At 43.8% G+C, this 12,192-nt stretch overlaps 1 protein-coding gene across 3 annotated transcripts in view; it reads right to left on the minus strand.

Moving 5' to 3' along the window:
- LOC139281327 (unconventional myosin-XV-like) overlaps positions 1-12,192 on the minus strand; it is a 628,080-nt gene that overhangs the window by 336,453 nt on the left and 279,435 nt on the right. For all 3 annotated transcript variants that reach the window (XM_070901485.1, XM_070901486.1, XM_070901488.1), the window contains 3 exons: positions 3,371-3,474; positions 2,681-2,744; positions 1,307-1,420 (listed from right to left, as the gene is read on the minus strand). In XM_070901485.1, the coding sequence (XP_070757586.1) occupies positions 1,307-1,420; positions 2,681-2,744; positions 3,371-3,474 (282 nt within the window). The remainder of the gene's footprint in view (positions 1-1,306; positions 1,421-2,680; positions 2,745-3,370; positions 3,475-12,192) is intronic.

A 12,192-nucleotide genomic window follows, 5' to 3' on the forward strand; every position in this document is an offset into this window, starting at 1 on the left:
TGATCGCGCTGCTGTGGCACGCAACATTTCTGTTAATGATCCTGTGTATGTACTAAATTATGGTCAAGGTCCCAAGTGGATCACCAGTACTGTTACAGTCAAGAAGGGTAACAGAGTGTTTATCGTTAAGCTCTAGAATGGGCAAACATGCAGGAAACATGTTGATCAGATCAAGCTGCGGCACACGGATGAACTGGAACAGTCTGAGGAAGACACAATCATTGACCAACCAACCTACCCTCAGTCATCAGAGGACTCCGCTGTCATCAATGTATCTGGACTTTCAATCCCTGACATGGTCATTGCCACTCCCATCAGATCGGCCCCAGCCCCCAGTCATAACAGACCCAGAACACTCGCCCAAGGCTGGAGTTGAACTGAGACAATCAACTCGGGAGCAGAAAGTCCCGGACTGTCTCAATTTGTAAAAAGACTGTTACTAATATCTTAAAGGGGGATATTGTCATGTATGGGTTGGGGTTACTAGCCACCAGGTGGCGCAACTGTCGGAGGTCATTGGGCTGTATGCACATGTGTGCAGCCCAGGTATAAAAGGCCAGCCATCATGTAATGTAATCACTTTGGGCCCTAATAAAGCAGGATCAGGTTTGTACCTGTGTTAGTTTACAGTATTCAGTCTATCGAGTTATTACATACATAATAATATTAGTGAGGACACACCTGGAGTACTGCATTCAGTTTTGGTCTCCGTATTTAAGGAAGGATATACTTGCATTGGAGGCTGTTCAGAGAAGGTTCACTCGGTTGATTCCAGGGATGAGGGGGCTGACTTATGAAGATAGGTTGAGTAGGTTGGGCCTCTACTCATTGGAGTTCAGAAGAATGAGAGGTGATCTTATCGAAACATATAAGATAATGAGGGGGCTAGACAAGATGGATGCAGAGAGGATATTTCCACACATCGGGGAAACTAAAACTAGGGGACATAGTCTCAGAATAAGGGGCCGCCCATTTAAAACTGGGATGAGGAGAAATTTCTTCACCATTCCTTTATTGTGACTGTGTTAGTGTCCTGGAATTCCCTCCCGAAGACTGACGCACCTTCAGCACACGGACTGCAGCAATTCAAGGAGACGATGGCCCACTGCCACCTTCTCAGGACAACTACAAATGGACAATAAACGTCACCATGACAGCATAGCGCACATCGCAAGAATAAATGAAGAAAAGCTAACTGAGCACAGGTGAGGATTGAACCAGGAGACCTTTCTCACCGTTGCGACACACCAACACCAGATGATATCTTCAGCAGCTGATCAATGAGCGAAGGTTTTGAAGGACCCACCTGATTTAGGTAGTAGTATGTCTCAGCCTCCTGGAGGTAGAAACGTTGCTTCTGTTGACCCGAGAGTCCTGCCAGCATCTCATAGAAAATGTGATAATTTCTTTCATTTTTGGCCTAGATATTGAAAAATGTAAAGAAAGCTAATTCCAGCCGTCTTCTGAGTGTGATGGAAATGAGTGTTTTCTCTTGTTTCTGTGACTGATTTGGGACAGGGTAAAATATTTTAACCTCTCCAGCAAATCTGAATTTATCAATGGATTTAATTTGCTCTGTGTCCTTATTTCATTGCACAGGTTAATGTGCTCTATTTAATCTTCAGTGCATTAACATCACAGCAGAGACAATTTAATCAAATTCATAGCCTGTAAAATAAGACCAATGGATACCAGAAATTAAAGGCACTGGGTGGATGGTCAGCTGCTGCTGGGTGAGAGAAAAGCACAAATCCATCAATCCACAGAAAGGGTGAAGAAGGAAACGTACTCAAATCTTGGCTGACATGTGAACGAGGGGAACAGAGAGAGGTCAATCTTCTTTAGCTGCATATCTGGTCTGCTTGGCAGCAGCAGTAAACCCCATTTCTATTGCCAACCAGCCAAGAGTGTCGAAGGCTTACACTGGTAATGTGGAAAACATTGGGGGCAATTTTAACCAAACCTGCCCAGCGGGTAGCTGACGGGATCAGATAAGTCGTCCTATTTACACAATGTCCCCTTTACACCAGCCCCTTTTACACTCCCTGCCCTGTTACACCCTGCCCCCTTACACCTGCCATGTTTCACCCTGCCCATTATATGCCCTGCTCCCTTTTACACCCTGCCCCCTTTTACCCCGCCTGAATTTACTCTCCATTGACATCAACCTCGGATAGGCTGGATTAACATTACACCCAGTGAGAGCAGTCTCCCCATATCCTAGGATATAACCTCAACCAGTGGCTGCACATATACACTTTACAGCAAAGGTCACTGGATTTTGATCGGGGTTAGGGTTAAAAGCAAGGTCACAGCAGTTGCAGCACTTGCTACATAATGGACATCAGGAGCATCTTTTTCACTCTACAGTGTATTGGGATCATTTCAAACAAGTTCTGTTTTATGTGGCACGTCACTGCTGACATGAAACTGGCATACATTTAGGGTGCCCGAAGGGTACGGAACTCTTGGGGTACCTGTGTGGTATGGGAACTCTCGGGCTGCTTTAGGGTACGGGAACACTTGGGGTGCCCAAAGGGTACGGAACTCTCGGGGTACACTTCATACATGACACGTGGTTACAAGTGACATCATCAAACAAAACAGACAGCTTGACCAGAGCAATACAGAGGAGAGTGACAGCATGATTGAAAACCTAGAACTGTAACACAGCACACACCTGAAACACAATCCTCGACTTCTCAAGAAGATACTGCGAGGTTATGGCACCGCATATCACCCCACTGTAAAGAGAAAATGTTATCAGTACTGAAACAAAATCAACGTTCAGCATCCCCGTGACACAGAGTGTTTGAGTGAGTGAGTGAGTGAGAGATGAGTGAGAGAGAGGTGAGTGAGTGAGGTGAGTGAGAGGTGAGTGAGTGAGAGAGAGGTGAGTGAGTGAGAGAGAGGTGAGTGAGTGAGAGAGAGGTGAGTGAGTGAGGTGAGTGAGAGGTGAGTGAGTGAGAGAGAGGTGAGTGAGTGAGGTGAGTGAGAGGTGAGTGAGTGAATGAGGTGACTGAGGTGAGTGAGTGAGTGAGTGTGAGAATGAGTGAGTGAGAGAATGAGTGAGTGAGAGAATGAGTGAGTGAGTGGGCGAGCGAGCGAGAGTGAATCGGCGAGTGAGTGAGTAAGCGAGTGAGTGAGTGAGTGGATGAGCGAGTGAGTGAGTATGAGTAGGCGAGCGAGTGAGTGAGTGAGTGTATGAGTAGGTGAGTGAGTGAGTGAGTGTGAGTAGGTGAGCGAGTGAGTGTGTGTGTGTATGAGTAGGTGAGTGAGTGAGTGAGTGTGTGTGAGTAGGCGAGCGAGTATGCGAGCGGGCAGGGGGGTAGAACTTTGGATTGTGTAAGCAGAGAAAGGGAATACTTACTCCTGCAAAAAGATTTCTATGTATTTCCCAAACCTACTGGAGTTATCATTCCGTACAGTTTTGGCATTCCCGAAGGACTCCAGAAGGGGCGTGGCTTCAAGGATCTGTTCAGGAAAAGTATAAAATGAACACAGACTCTTTGCCTGAACTGAGTACAGCCAATCACTCACTTAGAGACTCACTGAAATTGATATATTTTAATATTTCGCACTCCTAAAATGAAACACAACTTCAACTCTTTAAACGGGCTTGTCATCTGTTGCCCTCACTTCACAATTCTGCTCCATGCATCTAAGGAGCCAATGTGTTACTTGCCCCAAGGGTGTTTTACACTCTGTCTAATAACACTACTCCTGTCCCGAGAGTGTTTTACACTCTGTCTAATAACACTACTACTGTCCCGAGAGTGTTTTACACTCTGTTTAATAACACTACACCTGTCCCGAAAGTGTTTTACACTCTGTCTCATAACACTACTCCTGCCCTGAGAGTGTTTTACACTCTGTCTAATAACACTAATCCAGCCCGGAGAGTTACACTCTGTCTAATAACACTACTCCTGTCCCGAGAGTGTTTTACACTCTGCCCAATAACACTACTCCTGCCCTGAGAGTGTTTTACACTCTGTCTAACAACATTACTCCTGCCCCGAGAGTGTTTTACATTCTGTCCAATCGCACTACTCCTGTCCCGAGAGTGTATTACACTCTGTCGAATAACACTACTCCTGCCCCGAGAGTATTTTCCACTCTGTCTAATAACACGGCTACTATCCCGAGAGTGTTTTACACTCTGTCGAACAACATTACTCCTGCCCCGAAAGTGTTTTACATTCTGTATAATCGCACTACTCCAGTCCCGAGTGTGTTTTACACTCTGTCTAATAACAGTATTCCTGCCCCGAGAGTGTAACTCTGTCGAATAACACTGCTCCTGCCCCAAGAGTGTTTCACACTCTGTCTAATAACACTACTCCTGCCCCGAGAGTGTTTTACATTCTGTCTAAGAACACTACTCCTGTCCCGAGAGTTACACTCTGTCTAATAACACGACTCTTGTCCCGAGAGTGTTTTACACTCTGTCTAATAACACTACTCCTGTTCCGAGAGTGTTTTACACTCTGTCTAATAACATTACTCCTGTCACGAGAGTGTTTTACATTCTGTCTAATAACACTACTCCTGTCCCGGGAGTGTTTTACACGCTCTCTAATAACACTACTCCTGTCCCGAGAGTGTTTTACATTCTGTCTAATAACAATACTTCTGTCCCGAGAGTTACACTTTGTCTAATAACACGACTCCTGTCCCGAGAGTGTTTTACAATCTGTCTAATAACACTACTCCTGCCCAGAGTGTGTTTTACACTCTGTCTAATAACACTATTCGTATCCCGAGAGTGTTTTACACTCTGTTTAAAACACTGCTCCTACCACGAGAGTGTAACTCTGTCTAATAACACTACTCCTGTCCCGAGTGTGTTTTACACTCTGTCTAATAACACTATTCCTGCCCCTAGAGTGTAACTCTGTCTAAAAACAGTACTCCTGTCCCGAGAGTGTATTACACACAGTCTACTAACACGACTCCTGCCCCGAGAGTCTTTTACACACTGTCGAATAACACTATTCCTGTCCCAAGAGTTACACTCTGTCTAATAACACTACTCCTGCCCCGAGACTTACACTCTGTCTAATAACAATACTCCTGTCCCGAGAATGTTTTACACTCTGTCCAATAACACTGATCCTGCCCAGAGAGTGTTTTACACTCTGTCTAATAGCACTACTCCTGTCCCGAGAGTGTCTTACACTCTGTCGAATAGCATTACTCCTGTCTCGAGAGTGTTTTACATTCTGTCGAATAACACTACTCCTGTCCCGGGAGTGTTTTACACTCTCTCTAATAACACTACTCCTGTCCCGAGAGTGTTTTACATTCTGTCTAATAACAATACTCCTGTCCCGAGAGTTACACTTTGTCTAATAACACGACTCCTGTCCCGAGAGTGTTTTACACTCTGTCTAATAACACTACTCCTGTCCCGAGAGTGTTTTGCACTGTCTAATGACACTACACCTGTCCCGAGATTATTTTACACTCTGTCTAATAACACTACTCCTGCCCCGAGTGTGTTTTACACTCTGTCTAATAACAGTACTCCTGCCCCGAGAGTGTTTTACATTCTGTCTAATAATACTACTCCTGTCCCGAGAGTGTTTTACACTCTGGCTAATAACACTACTCCTGTCCCGGGAGTGTTTTGCACTCTGTCTAATAACACTACACCTGTTCGAGATTATTTTACACTCTCTCTAATAACACTACTCCTGCCCCGAGAGTCTTTTACACACTGTCGAATAACACTATTCCTGTCCCGAGAGTTACACTCTGTCTAATAACACTACTCCTGCCCCGAGACTTACACTCTGTCTAATAAAACTACTCCTGTCCCGAGAGTGTTTTATACTCTGTCTAATAACAATACTCCTGTCCCGAGAATGTTTTACACTCTGTCCAATAACACTGATCCTGCCCAGAGAGTGTTTTACACTCTGTCCAATAACACTGATCCTGCCCAGAGAGTGTTTTACACTCTGTCTAATAGCACTACTCCTGTCCCGAGAGTGTCTTACACTCTGTCAAATAGCATTACTCCTGTCCCGTGAGTGTTTTACACTCTATCTAATAACACTACTCCTGCCCAGAGAGTGTTTTACACTCTGTCTAATAACACTACTCTTGTCCCGAGAGTGTTTTACATTCTGTCTAATAACAATACTCCTGTCCCGAGAGTTACACTTTGTCTAATAACACGACTCCTGTCCCGAGAGTGTTTTACACTCTGTCTAATAACACTACTCCTGTCCCGAGAGTGTTTTGCACTGTCTAATAACACTACACCTGTCCCGAGATTATTTTACACTCTGTCTAATAACACTACTCCTGCCACGAGAGTGTTTTACACTCTGTCTAATAACACTACTCCTGTCCCGAGAGTGTTTTACACTCTGTCTAATCACACTACTCCTGCCCCGAGAGTGTTTTACACTCTGTCTAATAACAGTACTCCTGCCCCGAGAGTGTTTTACATTCTGTCTAATAACATTACTCCTGTCCCGAGAGTGTTTTACATTCTGTATAATAACACTACTCCTGTCCCGGGAGTGTTTTACACTCTCTCTAATAACACTACTCCTGTCCCGAGAGTGTTTTACATTCTGTCTAATAACAATACTCCTGTCCCGAGAGTTACACTTTGTCTAATAACATTACTCATGCCCCGAGAGTGTTTTACTCTCTGTCTAATAACAGTACTCCTGGCCCGAGAGTGTTTTACACTCTGTCTAATAACCCGACTCCTGCCCCGAGAGTTACACTCTGTCTAATAACAGTACTCCTGCCCAGAGAGTGTTTTACACCCTGTCTAATAACACTACTCCTGTCCTGAGAGTGTTTTACACTCTTTCTAATAACACTCTGTCTAATAACAGTACTCCTGGCCCGAGAGTGTTTTACATTCTGTCTAATAACACTACTCCTGCCCTGAGAGTGTTTTACACTCTCTCTATTAACACTACTCATGCCCGAGAGTGTTTTACACTCTGCCTAATAACACGACTCTTGCCCCGAGAGTTACACTCTGTCTAATAATACTACTCCTGTCCCGAGAGTGTTTTACACTCTGGCTAATAACACTACCCCTGTCCCGGGAGTGTTTTACACTCTCTCTAATAACATTACTCCTGTCCCGAGAGTGTTTTACATTCTGTCTAATAACAATACTCCTGTCCCGAGAGTTACACTTTGTCTAATAACACGACTCCTGTCCCGAGAGTGTTTTACACTCTGTCTAATAACACTACTCCTGTCCCGAGAGTGTTTTACATTCTGTCTAATAACAATACTCCTGTCCCGAGAATGTTTTAGACTCTGTCTAATAACACTACTCCTGTCCCGAGTGTGTTCTACACTCTCTCGAATAACACTACTCCTGTCCCGAGAGTGTTTTACATTCTGTCTAATAACAATACTCCTGTCCAGAGAATGTTTTACACTCTGTCTAATAACACTACCCCTGTCCGAGAGTGTTTTACACTCTGTTTAATAACACCACACCGGCCCGGGAGTGGTTTACACTCTGTCTAATTGTAAAGTCCTGTCCCCTCAGTACAGATTCACACGAGGCATGTAGTGAATTCAAGGTCACTTTGGATCTGCACATTTATTTCACAGCTCTGGAATGCTGCACTTGCCTGAGACCTGTCCTTTTATACCTGTCTCTTGCAAGTGTACCCCTGGTGGTGAGGGATGCTGGTGGTTACAGGTCGTATCTTATTACAGTCATGCATAGCATGTTAGGATACAGTTATATATAATAATGTAAGATACATGATATTAATAACACTAAACCTGCCCCGGGAGTGTTATACAGTCTGTCTAATAACACTACTCCTGCCCCGAGATTGTTTTACACGCTGTCTAATAACACTACACCTCTCCCGAGAGCGTTTTACACTCTGTCTAATAACAGTACTCCTGCCCCGAGAGTGTTTTACACTCTGTCTAATAACAATACTCCTGCCCCGAGAGTTACACTCTGCCTAATAACACAACACCTGTCCCGAGAGTGTTTCACACTCTGTCTAATAACAGTACTCCTGCCCCGAGAGTGTTTTACACTCTGTCTAACAACACTACTCCAGTCCCGAGAGTTACATTCTGTCTAATATCACAACTCCTGTCCCGAAAGTTACACTCTGTCTCACAACACGACTCCAGCCCCGAGAGTTACACTCTGTTAAATAACACTATTCCTGACCCGAAAGTGTTTTGCACTCTGCCTAATAACACTACACCTGTCCCGAGAGTTACACTCTGTCTAACAACACAACTCCAGCCCCGAGAGTTACACTCTCTCTAATAACACTACTCCTGTCCCGAGAGTGTTTTACACTCTGTCTAATAACACTACTCCTGTCCCGAGAGGTACACTCTGTCAAATAACATGACTCCTGTCCCGAGAGTGTTTAACACTCTGTTTAAAACACTACTCCTGCCCCGAGAGTGTTTTACACTCTGTCTAATAACACTACTCCTATCCCGAGAATGTTTTACACTCTGTTTAAAACACTACTCCTGCCCCGAGAGTGTAACTCTGTCTAATAACACGACTCCTGTCCCGTGAGTGTTTTACATTCTGTCTAATAACACTACTCCTGTCCCGAGAGGTACACTCTGTCTAATAACACGACTCCTGTCCCGAGAGTGTTTTACACTCTGTTTAAAACACTACTCCTGCCCCGAGAGTGTTTTACACTCTGTCTAATAACACTACTCCTGTCCAGAGAGTGTTTTACACTCTGTCTAATAACACGACTCCTGTCCCTAGAGTGTTTCACACTCTGTCTAATAATACTACTCCTGTCCCGAGAGTGTTTTACACTCTGGCTAACAACATTACTCCTGCCCTGAGAGTGTTTTACACTCTGTCTAATAACACGACTCCTATCCCAAGAGTGTTTTACACTCTGTCTAAAAACAGTATTCCTGTCCCGAGAGTTACACTTTGTCTAATAACACTACTCCTGTCCCGAGAGTGTTTTACGCTCTGTCTAATAACACTACTCCTGTCCCGAGATTGTTTTGCACTCTGTCTAATAACACTACTTCTGTCACGAGAGTGTTTTACATTCTGTCTAATAGCACTACTGCTGCCCCGAGAGTGTTTTACACTCTGTCTAATAACACTACTCCTGTCCAGAGAGTGTTTTACACTCTGTCTAATAACACGACTCCTGTCCCTAGAGTGTTTCACACTCTGTCTAATAATACTACTCCTGTCCCGAGAGTGTTTTACACTCTGGCTAACAACATTACTCCTGCCCTGAGAGTGTTTTACACTCTGTCTAATAACACGACTCCTATCCCAAGAGTGTTTTACACTCTGTCTAAAAACAGTATTCCTGTCCCGAGAGTTACACTTTGTCTAATAACACTACTCCTGTCCCGAGAGTGTTTTACGCTCTGTCTAATAACACTACTCCTGTCCCGAGATTGTTTTGCACTCTGTCTAATAACACTACTTCTGTCACGAGAGTGTTTTACATTCTGTCTAATAGCACTACTGCTGCCCCGAGAGTGTATTACACTCTGTCCAATAACACTGATCCTGACCAGACTGTGTTTTATACTCAGTCTAATAACAGTACACCTGTCCCGAGAGTGTTTAACACTCTGTCTAATAACATTACTCCTGCCCCGAGAGTATTTTACACTCTCTCTAATAACACGACTCCTGCTCCGAGATTGAAACTCTGTCTAATAACACTACCCCTATCCCGGGAGCGTTTTACACTCTGTCTAATAACACTACTCCTGCCCCGAGAGTATAACTCTGTCTAATAGCACTACTCCTGCCCCAAGAGTGTTTTACACTCTGTCTAATAACACTACTCCTGCCCCGAGACTTGCACTCTGTCTAATAAAACTACTCCTGTCCCGAGAGTGTTTTATACTCTGTCTAATAACAATACTCCTGTCCCGAGAGTGTTTTACACTCTGTCTAATAACAATACTCCTGTCCCGAGAGTGTTTTACAATCAGTCTAATAACACTACTCCTGTCCCGAGAGTGTTTTACACTCTGTCTAATAACACTACTCCTGTCCCGAGAGTGTTTTACACTCTGTCTAATAACACTACTCCTGTCCCGAGAGTGTTTTACACTCTGTCTAATGACATTACTCCTGTCCCGAGAGAGTCTTACACTCTGTCTAATAACACCACTCCTGCCCCGAGAGTGTTTTACACTCTCTCTAATAACATTACTCCTGTCTCGAGAGTGTTTTACACTCTGTCTAATAACATTACTCCTGCCCAGAGAGTATTTTACACTCTCTCGAATAACACTACTCCTGCCCGAGAGTGTTTTATACTCTGTTTAATAACACTACTCCTGCCCCGAGATTGTAACTCTGTCTAATAACCCGACTCCTGTCCCAAGAGTGTTTTACACTCTGTCTAATCACACTATTCCTGCCCCGAGAGTGTTTTACACTCTGACTAATAACACGATTCCTATCCCGAGAGTGTTTTACACTCTGTTTAAAACACTACTCCTGCGTCGAGAGTGTAACTCTGTTTAATGACATTAATCCTGTCCCAAGAGTGTTTTACATTCTGTCTAACAACATTACTCCTGTCCCGAGAGTCTGTTACATTCTGTCTAATAACAATACTCCTGTCCCCAGAATGTTTTACACTGTCTAATAAGAATACTCCTGTCCCGAGAGTGTTTTACACTCTCTCTCATAACACTACTCCTGTCCCGAGAGTGTTTTACATTCTGTCTAACAACATTACTCCTGTCCCGAGAGTCTGTTACATTCTGTCTAATAACAATACTCCTGTCCCCAGAATGTTTTACACTGTCTAATAAGAATACTCCTGTCCCGAGAGTGTTTTTCATTCTGTCTAATAACACTACTCCTGCCCCGAGATTGTAACTTTGTCAAAAAACACTACTCCTGTCCCGAGAGTGTTTTACATTCTGTCTAATAACACTACTCCTGTCCTGGGAGTGTTTTACACTTTGTCTAATAACACTACTCCTGCCTCGAGAGTGTTTTACACTCTGTCTAATAACACTACCCTTGCCCGAGAGTGTTTATACTCTGTCTAATAACACGACTCCTGCCCCGAGAGTTATACTCTGTCTAATAACACTACTCCTGTCCAGAGAGTGTTTTACACTCTGTCTAATAACACGACTCCTATCCCAAGAGTGTTTTACACTCTGTCTAAAAACAGTATTCCTGTCCCGAGAGTTACACTTTGTCTAATAACACTACTCCTGTCCCGAGAGTGTTTTACGCTCTGTCTAATAACACTACTCCTGTCCCGAGATTGTTTTGCACTCTGTCTAATAACACTACTTCTGTCACGAGAGTGTTTTACATTCTGTCTAATAGCACTACTGCTGCCCCGAGAGTGTATTACACTCTGTCCAATAACACTGATCCTGACCAGACTGTGTTTTATACTCAGTCTAATAACAGTACACCTGTCCCGAGAGTGTTTAACACTCTGTCTAATAACACGACTCCTGCTCCGAGATTGAAACTCTGTCTAATAACACTACTCCTATCCCGGGAGCGTTTTACACTCTGTCTAATAACACTACTCCTGCCCCGAGAGTATAACTCTGTCTAATAGCACTACTCCTGCCCCAAGAGTGTTTTACACTCTGTCTAATAACACTACTCCTGCCCCGAGACTTGCACTCTGTCTAATAAAACTACTCCTGTCCCGAGAGTGTTTTATACTCTGTCTAATGACATTACTTCTGTCCCGAGAGAGTCTTACACTCTGTCTAATAACACCACTCCTGCCCAGAGAGTGTTTTACACTCTCTCTAATAACATTACTCCTGTCTCGAGAGTGTTTTACACTCTGTCTAATAACATTACTCCTGCCCCGAGAGTATTTTACACTCTCTCGAATAACACTACTCCTGCCCGAGAGTGTTTTATACTCTGTCTAATAACAATACTCCTGTCCCGAGAGTGTTTTATACTCTGTCTAATAACAATACTCCTGTCCCGAGAGTGTTTTACAATCAGTCTAATAACACTACTCCTGTCCCGAGAGTGTTTTACACTCTGTCTAATAACACTACTCCTGTCCCGAGAGTGTTTTACACTCTGTCTAATAACACTACTCCTGTCCCGAGAGTGTTTTACACTCTGTCTAATGACATTACTTCTGTCCCGAGAGAGTCTTACACTCTGTCTAATAACACCACTCCTGCCCAGAGAGTGTT

The sequence above is a fragment of the Pristiophorus japonicus genome, chromosome 15 (genome assembly GCF_044704955.1).
Source record: "Pristiophorus japonicus isolate sPriJap1 chromosome 15, sPriJap1.hap1, whole genome shotgun sequence".
NCBI lineage: Eukaryota > Metazoa > Chordata > Chondrichthyes > Pristiophoridae > Pristiophorus > Pristiophorus japonicus.